The 11,940-nt window shown below is 35.2% G+C and overlaps 1 protein-coding gene across 1 annotated transcript; it reads left to right on the top strand.

Annotated features, from left to right (window-relative positions):
* Positions 1 to 300: 300 nt before the first annotated feature.
* LOC124387578 (leukocyte immunoglobulin-like receptor subfamily B member 2) lies at positions 301 to 10,532 on the top strand. Its single transcript, XM_046851987.1, has 8 exons — positions 301 to 319; positions 2,134 to 2,412; positions 3,194 to 3,318; positions 3,382 to 3,532; positions 5,332 to 5,607; positions 6,611 to 6,859; positions 9,608 to 9,709; positions 10,317 to 10,532. Exons 1-8 carry the CDS (start codon positions 301 to 303, stop codon positions 10,361 to 10,363), a joined length of 1,248 nt encoding a protein of 415 aa, XP_046707943.1. The 3' UTR covers positions 10,364 to 10,532.
* Positions 10,533 to 11,940: the final 1,408 nt, after the last annotated feature.

Raw genomic sequence — 11,940 nt, 5'->3', positions numbered from 1 at the left:
CCATCGAGTATTTGTATCATATTCCGGTCACGGTTTAAAATGTTCAAAAGTCAAAAAAGATTTTGAAATATGTTATATTTAACAGTTAACGTTAGCATTTTATATGAAGCTATTGGCTATGCTTACCCTTGCCTTTATTCTTTCTTCATATAAAAATACCCCAAATCGCACGAAAATAACACACAAAACACCTATACTTCAATCGTGCATTTATTAGCTTCTTGTTTCGGTGAAGAAATGTCACTTTCGCTTTATCATCACAGATATGTCCAGAATGAGAAAGTGTACACAGGACGCGTCATGCAGAACGTTAAACCACGTGAGATGATTGACAGCTGTACAGCAAATGATAGAGCTCTGAGGTCAAATCTGACGCAAATCAGGAAGAGGAGACAAACATCTCGCTCCGTTCGCTGTTTGATCGCATAATTCAGTGGAAAATGAATAGAAATGTTATTCTGTATGAGTAAATATTTTACTAACGTGATAATTAATCATTATTTCTCCAAATATGCGCACCATTGTACTAATAGCTCTGGTGGATTCTGTATATTTTATGTATTTGAACACAAATAAACTGGAGAAGACGAGAATGAATATTTTATGAGTGATGATTTCTATTCAAAATAATGAACTTTACAGATTAATTATTTTGCACTCCTGGCATACATTTAGAAATTAATGTCACTGCAAACCAGTTTAATCATAAACAGTGGTCAAATATCGAAGCTGGAGTCTTAAACCTTTCTTGTGATGCTGAGTTTGTCCAGATCAAGTAAGAGTGTGATGTTTTGACGAGTAATTAATTTTGATCAACAATAATCTGGGATCACCAGTGATCCCTGCCGCTCAAGGGGTTAAGCCTCAACAAACACTATTGTAATCCTGTCTAGGCCAGCTGAACTGTTATTTTTTTAAATAGCCAAATAAGGCTAGCTCTAGTTATTCGCTCTGGTGAAATAAGTGAACTGAAAATGCCCTGCTTGCAACTAGCATAGAACTAATTAGGCTTTAACATTTTTGTATGGTAGAAAATACATTTCATACTCGAGCTCAGACTAGAAAATATATGCTCTCTCTATTTGTCAGATTCATGTCAAAACATGAGGACTTCAGTTGATTTGATTATTATCTATGTTACACCACGATTAGCTTGCCTCGGCTTACAGTATGTTAACTATTGTCAGGCCAAAGTTAGCCATCTGAATGGCAAATTGGCGGGTGCATGTGGCTTCGACTACTCAAACGTAACCGAGAATGTAAAAAGCTGCATTATCGCAGCTAGCCAATCATTTAGTTCACATTTCTGTAGCTAGACTCTAGCTTAGAAGAAATGTAAGGAAGTTTATTTCAATGTTACGTACCTTAACATGCTTCTGCAAGTTGATGAATTCTTGTAGGCGTTGATAAAATTCTGTTTTGGTAAACACAGCAAACACTTGAAGCGAAAATTATCATTAATTTCTTCAGAAAATTCAAATAGTCTGGCGAGGTGTGGCTACAGGTTGGCACATTCCCGGGATGGACCTGCTGCGTCTTCATCCACTGTTGTTTCGTCCATGGTTTCGTCTCATCTAAATCTGATCATGCAGTTGACTTTGGCGCAAAGCTGAAGGTGATTGCTGATGGCTGTCCCAAGCATTGGCGCCTGCACAATCCAATCACGTTTGAGAGGCAAACAACAAATTGAGGGTTTTTGAATTTTTTCTTTTTTCCTTTTTTTTTTTTTTTTAGAAGTAATGCATACTTACAGTTATGGGAAGAAATGTAGCGGAGTAAAGAGTACAATATTTGCCTCTCAAATGTACTTAAGTAAAGTCATGAGTACGCCCCAAAAATGATACTCGAGTAAAGAACAGATCCCTCAAAATTGTACTTAAGTACTGTACTCAAGTAAATTTACTCCATTACTGTCCGGCTCTGATCAATTGTAAAATAAAAAAAGTGCACTTAGCGACCCCTCGAAATTATTTAGTGACCCCTAGTGGTCAAAAATCAAACATTTGTAGCAATTGTACAATATAAACTTTTAATCATATATTAAATATATTTTATGTTAACATGTTTATATGTAAACATAGTATCACTAATGTGAAACACAGCTTTGACACCTTCATCATTTCATACTAACAGCTAAACTCAAACCGACTATCAGAGTGACTCCTCAGAGCTCCATCTACACTGGAGACACCATCACTCTGAGCTGTGAGCTGCAGGAGACGACTGGATGGAGGTTTTTCTATTATAATCAGTGGTTTCAGCTTCTGAATAGAAAAAAAGCAAAGTCATTTAAAGTGACAGTCAATAATGCAGGAGAAACAGAGTACCGGTGTCGTGCACTCAAAAGAAACTACTTCAACTACCATGACTACTACACAGAGTTCAGTGAACCTGTTAATGTTACAGTAAAAGGTATGTAATGATTCAAAACTTTTAAGAGGTTTAATGTTGTACAGTATTTGAATAACAAATATTTCATAATTATTGCAATTTCATGTTATTCTATAATGTTTTAAATAATCTTGAAGAGCAGGTATTATTCATCAATAAATAAACCACCTCAAAATTAATGAACACAGTCATAATCTCTTATAAACATGTTTATGTCTGTATGGAAACAGAGAAATGCAGAAATTATTTTAATAACAAAATTGTAAAAATTATTTAAAAATAAAATATTAATATTATTATTTTCTATAACAGCAGCTCAGTGCACATATTCTAATGTTATTGTTTCCATAGAAACAGAATAAGAGAGAAAATTCATTCAGAGACAGTACAGGGACTGTATATATAATCCTTCACATTATCTTTCCTCATAAAAGATACTGCATCAGGTTAATGAACAAAAAACATGCAGTTGTTATGGTAAAGTTTTGTATCAGCGTTTTGTAACAAAGATTAATAAGATTCATCTTTAGAGCTTAAAAGTTTTATTATTAAAAGTGTGTGTAACTGATATAAAGACACTTCACTCCTGTCAGTAGTGTACACGTGTACAGAATCAGTGGTGTTGAAGTATTAAACTTTTAACTATTAAACTGTTTAAGTATTAAATCCTTAAGCTTCAGTGATGCTGTTACACTGTAAGATGTGACTGTGAGTTTGGATTGTTGACACATTAGACACAATTATACATTCAAGATATTTTCTATCACTGTTCATTTAAAAAGCCTGCTTAATATCTGTGCAGGAGGGAGACCACATCCAGTACTGAGTGTATCTCCACAGAACTGGCTGACTGAAGGAGACTCAGTGACTCTAAGCTGTGAGGTTACAAACTCCTCTACAGACTGGACATTCAGCTGGTACACAGTTGTTCCCTACAGAGCCGGATTAACTGCAACACAAAATACTCATGGCTTTATCATGTATGTGGAGCTTCTTTTAGACAGCAGCAGAGGATCTGGAGGCTCCTACACTCTCAGTCCTTCTGCTCTTCATCACACAGGAGTTTATGTGTGTAGAGGAGAGAGAGGAGAACCAGTCAGTCACATACTGTACAGCAAACCACAGCCTCTATGGATCTCTGGTGAGGAACATTAACTGTTTTTAAAAAACATTTCTAAATAACAAATCTTGTATAAAACCATAATAGAAAGAGTATGTAAAGATATAATGAGGTTTGAGGTTTGGAGATGAGACAACTTGAGCTAACGAAAACGTTGGGGGGGGGTGTATGTGTGTGTGTGTGTGTGTGTGTGTGTAAGGGGGTAGAGGCAATAAGCGGAGGCGGAGGGAAAACTCGTTTTTTACTATCACTTCTGTACACTACGTATCCCTAAACTTAAAAATGTTTACTTTTTCTTATTTGCTTATCTTAATTTTCGTCACAATCTTCGCTTTCTGGCTTCGCTTCGCCATCTAGCTGCGGCGTCTCGAGCTCGTATCTCAATTTTTTGCTCGTGTAACAAAGCAAAAAAATCGACCGAGTGACCGCTCGTACCTCGGAAAACTCGTACATTAATGCACTCGTAGGTTAAGATACCACTGTAGTTGTGAAAGGAAGGAGAAAGACAGTGTACAATGACTTTATGGTCGGCTACTGTTTAGATACAAGCCGAGTCTGGGTGAAGGGAGAGCTCACTAACTCCAGTTGCAACAGAAATCATATAAGCACAGACAGGTTTTCAAAACTTGTGCTTTTTTATTTTTCTTGGCAACAGCGTTACGGTTTAGTCAAAGAAACTTAGAAATGAGCATCAGAAAACAATAAGGACATAATCCTCGGTCTCCACACATGCAGTAATACCGGAAGAATGCAGTCACATGCTATTCCCAAAATACCGCTATTGCATTTACTGTCTCTCGTTAAAGCCTGTGTAAAGTTGATTAGTTTCAATGTAGAATGCGGCTTATAGACAGGTGCGGCTTATTTATGTTAAAAATAAAAATCTTTGTCAAATTTAGCTTTATTTCGGCTTATATATGGGTGTGTTTAATAGTCCAGAAATTACGGATAAAAAAATATATATATATATATATATATATATATATATATATATATATATATATATATAAAAGAAAATAAATATAAGTATAAAAACTATAAATGTATAATTTTTTTGTTAATGCAAATAAAGTGGTTAAATGACACAAGTACAATTTCACCTTTTGCATAAATGATGAGAAATGTCATGGTTCTGAGCTGATGTGATCCCTGATCATGTGCATCTATTCTTATTTTCACCTTAAACACTGTTTATAATAATACTCTCTATTTTATCTTCCGTATATGCCATTTTTATGCCTTTGTAACAATTGCAAGACACTGGATGCCCTTCCTAAAGCAACCCTCCTAACCACTCCTAACCATCCTAACCACTAGACCACCAGGGAACCTAGGAAAAGAAACTGATAGATTTGTTTTAAAAGAGAAATAAATATACACCAATCAGTCATAACATTATGACATTATAACATTCTGAGTGGTGAAGTGAAGAACACTGATGATCTTCACCATGGCATCTGTTAGTGAGTGGATTTATTTATTAGACAGCAAGTAAACATTTTGTTCTCAAAGTTGATGTTAGAAGCAGGAAAAATGGGCGAGCGTAAAGATTAGAATGAGTCTGACAAATTGTGATGTCGAGATGTCTGGGTCAGAGCATCTCAAAACTGCAGCTCTTGTGGGATGGTCCTGGTCTGTAGTGGTCACTATCTATCAAAAGTGCTCTAAGGAAGGAACAGTGGTGAACCGGTGACAGGGTCATCATTCTGAACACACACACACACACACACACACACACACACACACACACACACACACACTTGTATCCTCATTGCATTACAATTTACACATATTTTTTTGGTATTTCTTCTGTGTTGAAGGTGAATCTCCTCCAGTGTCTCTGATCATCAGTCCCAGCAGAACTCAACACTTTACTCTTGACTCTCTCTCACTGAGCTGTGAGGACCAGAGTAACTCTACTGGATGGACATTGAGACAATACACAGACAGTGAAAGAGTGTTAGATTGTTCACAGTGGGGCTCAGTTACAATATCTACATGTAAATTCAGCCTCCTCTACACATTCTACACTGGAGTTTACTGGTGTGAGTCTGAATCTGGAGAAAACAGTAATCCTGTCAACATCACAGTTCATGGTGAGTCTTCATGTAGTGTGTTTACTGTTAAAGAGAAAGAGAAATGTTTCATTACAAAATATTCAAAACATAAGTGTATTACAATTCAACAAACTGTTCAAGATGAAACTGATTTTTCTTTCTCTACATTAATCAGTAAATATTATTGTGTAATTCTGAGTATGGATGTGTGTAAATAATGTTTTCCAAACTGACTACAAGTTTACTTACATACTCACACTGATAACAATAATACAATTAATCAATTACTGATAATCAATCATGGACATCAGAGAACATGTGATGTCTCTCTGTTTATGGTGATTACTGACACTAATTCATTCATGTTTAATGTTATAATATTTAAATTGTGTCTGTAATGTAGAGTGCAAGGTGGAAACCTGTTTCATATCAATGAGCTTCATCATTAAATTGCAAAGTGCAGTGTGTTTCACCTTCACTCATAAGTTAAGATGTAGATGATGGAGTGGAGAGGAAGAGCATAGAGCTCAGTGCTGTCATCTGTGACTGTTTCTCTGCACACACTCATTACTACTTCATTCTTGCATGTTCACTGATGCTGCTCTACACACTCAGTAGTTTCACCTACACACTCTATTAAACATTAGATTTAAACAGAATAATGTGTTTTGTTAAGTTACATGTATTGTAGAAGATGCTGCAGCTTCTCCTCTTGATATTTTCACACAACACAGTTTGCAGTCTGCTTTATTTTCATCATTAATTATGAAATATTTCCAGATCACTTTCATTTCCTGTCATCTGTTCATTAGTACAACATCCACTAGTCTGAAGAAGCACATCAGATGTTAATATTAGTTTAGTGTGAAACTGAGCTTCTTCACTAAAGTAGATATCTGTACAGAGCAAACAGCACCATCAGGGACTTCTCCAATCCTAGTCACAAATTGTGCCAAAAAACTTCCTTTCATTCAAGAGACAAAACCATAATTCTATTAGATCTTCCTGCTTTATATAGTAAATGTGATTTTCTGTGTTCTAGATGGTAATGTGATTCTGGAGAGTCCTGTCCATCCTGTGACTGAGGGACATCCTCTGACTCTACACTGTTTATATCATAACACGAATCCCTCAAACTTTCGAGCTGATTTCTATAAAGATGGATCAGTCGTCCAGAACCAGACTACAGGAGAGATGATCATCCATAAAGTCTCAAAGTCAGATGAAGGTTTCTACCACTGTAAACACCCAGAGAGAGGAGAGTCACTGAGAAGCTGGATCTCAGTCAGACGTGAGAAATGTATTTTATATTTATTTAATCAGTGTTTATTTATAATGCAGTTCAAAGATGCAGTGTTTAAAATATTTCAGCTTCTGTTATTTCCAGTCTCAGAATCAGTGGTGTTGAAATATTAAACTTTATACTATTAAACTGTTTAAGTATTAAATCTTTTATCTTCAGTGATGCTGTTACACTGTAAGATGTGGGTGTGAGTTTGGTTTGTTGACACATTAGACACAATTATACATTCAAGATATTTTCTATCACTGTTCAATCAAAAAGTCTGCTGAGGAAAAACATTGTATTTCCTGTGTAACAGAGAGACCACATGCAGTACTGAGTGTATTTCCACAGAACTGGCTGACTGAAGGAGACTCAGTGACTCTAAGCTGTGAGGTTACAGACTCCTCTACATACTGGACATTCGGCTGGTACACAGTTGTTCCCTACAGAGACGGTGTAACTCAAATAAAAAATACTGACTATGTCATGTATGTGGAGCTTCTCTTAAACAACAGCAGAGGATCTGGAGGCTCCTACACTCTCAGTCCTTCTGCTCTTCATCACACAGGAGTTTATGTGTGTAGAGGAGAGAGAGGAGAACCATTCAGTCACATACTGTACAGCAATCCACAGCCTCTATGGATCTCTGGTGAGGAACATTAACTGTTTTTAAATAGTATCAGAGAAATACATTTTTAAGTATAAGATGAAATGTATGTATAATGTATCTGTAATAAATAATAGGGTGGGTAAATGACAGAAGTATAAATTCACCTTTTGTAACAAGGATGAGAAATGTCATGGTTCTGAGCTGATGTGATCCCTGATCATGTGCATCTATTCCTATTTTCACCTTAAACACTGTTTATATTAATATCCTCTATTTTATCTTCCGTATATGCCATTTTTTACATCTTTGTGACAATTGCAATATTTTTCTTTTTTCCTCAGTTTTAATTTTGTTTCTTACATTTAAACTTGGTCATAAAATGAAATGATAGATTTGTTTAAAAAGTATCAGAGAAATAAATATACACCAATCAGTCATAACATTATAACATTCTGAGTGGTGAAGTGAAGAACACTGATGATCTTCATCCTGGCACCTGTTAGTGAGTGGATTTATTTATTAGACAGCAAGTAAACATTTTGTCCTCAAAGTTGATGTTAGAAGCAGGAAGAATGGGTGAGCTTTTATGATGATTATTCCATGTTAAACCTGTGGTTTGTCTCATGTTGTGGAATGTGGCATTGATTATCAAATAATAGACATCATTCTAAACACACACACACACACACACACACACACACACACACACACACACACACACACACACACACACACACACACACACACTTGTATCCTCATTGCATTACAATTTGTATATATATATTTTTTGTTTCTTCTGTGTTGAAGGTGAATCTCCTCCAGTGTCTCTGATCATCAGTCCCAGCAGAATTCAACACTTTACTGTGACTCTCTCTCACTGAGCTGTGAGGACCAGAGTAACTCTACTGGATGGACAGTGAGACGATACACAGACAGTGAAGGAGTGTTAGATTGTTCACAGTGGGGATCAGTTACAGGATCTACATGTTACATCAGCTTCCTCTCCACATCCTACACTGGAGTTTACTGGTGTGAGTCTGAATCTGGAGAAAACAGTAATCCTGTCAACATCACAGTTCATGGTGAGTCTTCATGTAGTGTGTTTACTGTTAAAGAGAAAGAGAAATGTTTCATTTCAGAATATTCAGAACATCAGTAGTTTACAATTCAACAAACTGTTCAAGAAATTGATTTTCCTCTCTACATTAATTAGTAAATATTATTGTGTAATTCTGAGTATGGATGTGTGTAAGTCATGTTTTACAAACTGACTACAAGTTCACTTACATACTCACACTGATAATGATAATACAATTAATCAATTACTGATAATCAATCAGGGACATCAGAGAACATGTGATTTCTCTCTGTTTATGGTGATTACTGCCACTAATTCATTTATGTTTAATGTTTAACCACCAGCACCATCAGGGACTTCTCCAATTCTAGACACAAATTGTGCCAAAAAACTTCCCTACATTCAAAAGAAGAAACAAGAACATTTTTCTACCAAATCTTCCTTTTTTATATTGTAAATGTGATTTTCTGTGTTCTAGATGGTGATGTGATTCTGGAGAGTCCTGTTCATCCTGTGACTGAGGGACATCCTCTGTCTCTACACTGTTTATATCGTAACACAAATCCTCAAACCTCCGAGCTGATTTCTATAAAGATGGATCAGTCGTCCAGAACCAGACTACAGGAGAGATGATCATCCATAAAGTCTCAAAGTCAGATGAAGGTTTCTACCACTGTAAATACCCAGAGAGAGGAGAGTCACCGAGAAGCTGGATCTCAGTCAGACGTGAGAATTTAACATTAATTTCTATCTTTTTTTTTTTTGTAGAAAGCTTTTAACAGTGGACAATGTCTCAAAGCAGCTTTACACAGAAATCATATCACTATTTATTTAACTGTAACTTAATAAGTTGAACTCTGTATCCCTACATAATATAAGCTGTAGTGTGTAGTTTATGTAAATCTGTGTACAAAATCCAGAGTGTTCACATGTCATATTATTCCTGTGCGTAGAAATAAGCATTGATTTACTTGTGCTGCAGTTTGAGTTAAACATGTTCAGTTCAGCATGAATAAAGTGATAGTCTAATTATTTTTGTATTCTGTATCTGGTCCATCACATGTAGAAGCTCCATTCTCAGTGCTCATGCTGATCAGTAGTGTAGTGACGGCATCTCCATATCTGCTGATCACCATCATTCTGCTGGTCAAATGTTACAGAGCTCGAGGTAAGAACTCTTTCAGTATCTCTACATTTCACATAATGAGTCACTTTGATGAGTGCAAGAAAAACATTCCACTCAAATCCACACCAGTGTTAAAGCACATGATAAAAATGTATTTACAGTAAAATGTAACTGTGAGTATGATATGATATAAAGTTTGCATCTGACAAATGCTTTAATTGTAGTTTTATTTTACCTTCACCACCTTCCTTTACCACACCTTCATAATGTACATGAAGTAAAAATAGGAACAATAGTGCAGAAGTGGATTCTATAAGTAGATGTTCTGACTTTTCCATCATATTAACAGCCTTTAGATCATCTTTAACTTTTAAGGTATAAAATTAAGAGGTGAAATTTTAAAAGCATAAAACAGTTGGTAATAAACTGGTTGTAATAATTAATAAAGAAACTCAGATATATTTTGCAGTTACTGAAGATGACTTAAATGGATATTTATTTTCTAAAACATTTTTTCTGAATCACTGTCACTGTCACTTCACTCTCATTCATAAGCATTAAAACAAACCCTCTTTAAACTGTGTTCAGGACGAGATCAAATGCAGTCTGGTTGCTTTTCTGCCATAAATGATGTGAATTTCTTTAACAGCTCACACTGATGAAGACAGAATTGAGAATGCAGTCATAGAGGAGTGAACAAAGTTTATTTACAAAAAGAGGATGCATTTACTGTCAAATCAGCATTTTATTATTGCTTATTGCTTTGTGTGGATTTTAAAATAATACAGAAATGTTATTTTAATGTTATGCTGTTATTTGTTCTGCATTTTATAGCATCCTCATTGTTCTGACTGGATTTGTTTAGTTAAAGCCTGCAAAACTCCTCATGAGGTAAAATTTATCATGTGTGTTATAAAGCCCACATGATGTAATAAATAAATAAATAAATAAATAAATAAATAAATAAATAAATCTTTAAAAATATATTGTTCAAGAGAAAATGTTGATGAAGTGTTTGAGGGTTGAGTTTCCTTCTGCAAAATATAATTTGACATGTGGGAATTAAATGTGTACCAATGTAGTCACCTGCACCTTCAAACCTCAAAACATTTCCTGTAACTGTAACAATGCTTTTAAAAAGCACAGAAATCAGCACAAATGGTTGTTCAGAAAAAAAAAAGCAATACGTGCTGGACCTCCGTTAACACAAATCATACCATAGTAGAGTTTAATTCAGACAGAATAGAATAAGATGAAACAGTATCAGGTGAAAGATGGAAATCTGCATTGTTTGAGAATCTAAAGACTAGAAGGTGTGTTGTGTGCTAGAACATGCACTAGTGACATTTGCTTTATATCCAGAGAGTGAATATGGTTTCAGTTGCAGGATTTGAGAATGAAAATGTGCAGTGGAATAGTTTCCAGTGTAGGTTGTATTTTCTGTAAAGGTGACTGCAGTCAGAGCGGTTGGTGAGAAGCTCAGTGTTACTGGAGTTAAAGGAAGTACATTTTTTGCATCGATGCAAAATAAAAACAAGTTCATTGGCTGTTATCTGAATTATGGTGGTGAACATTTATTGTGTTTTGTGTTTTCTCAGTATCAGTTCTACCACTACTGTATATGTACTGCTGTGTTTTCTTCTTTTCTTTGTGAGATTAACTCAAGCTGAATTACAAGGAGTAGACTTTCAATCTAATTAAATAATAAATAAATAAATATAAATAAATAAATATATATACATATATATATATATATATATATATATATATATATATATATATATATATATATATATATATATATATATATACACAGTGCCCTCCACGATTATTGGCACCCCTGTTTAAGATGTGGTCGTGGACCTCTAAAATTCTCCTTTTCTTAAAACAACATAGAACCCAAATGCAAAAAGAGAAAATCCAACCTTTATTTAAGTACATCACTTTGGTGGTAAAAATCACACATTTAGAAAAAAAACTTGAAATCATGTGTGCCACGATTATTGGCACCCCTAACAATTCCTCTGAAAAATTTAATTTTTTTTTTATATATTTTCTGTAGTTGCTAAGGTTGGTCAGGGTATCTAGGGACTTTTAATTAGTAATTCATGATTTCCTGTTTCCTGGGGTATAAATATGACATGACACAGAGGCCTAATTCTCTTACCCATTTGTCAACATGGCAAAGACAAGAGAACACACCATTCAAGTAAGGCAGATGTGTGTCGACCTTCATAAGTCAGGCAATGGCTACAAGAAAATAGCCACTCGCC

The sequence above is a fragment of the Silurus meridionalis genome, chromosome 6 (assembly GCF_014805685.1).
Source record: "Silurus meridionalis isolate SWU-2019-XX chromosome 6, ASM1480568v1, whole genome shotgun sequence".
Taxonomy (NCBI): domain Eukaryota; kingdom Metazoa; phylum Chordata; class Actinopteri; order Siluriformes; family Siluridae; genus Silurus; species Silurus meridionalis.
This window is presented reverse-complemented; position numbering and strand designations above follow the sequence as displayed.

Excerpts from the sequence above, each read along its gene's own strand:
- LOC124387578 (XM_046851987.1), top strand. Across the intron at positions 3,533-5,331 it reads ACAGCCTCTATGGATCTCTG|GTGAATCTCCTCCAGTGTCT; the intron begins GTGAGGAACATT and ends TCTGTGTTGAAG. Across the intron at positions 9,710-10,316 it reads CAAATGTTACAGAGCTCGAG|CTCACACTGATGAAGACAGA; the intron begins GTAAGAACTCTT and ends TTTCTTTAACAG.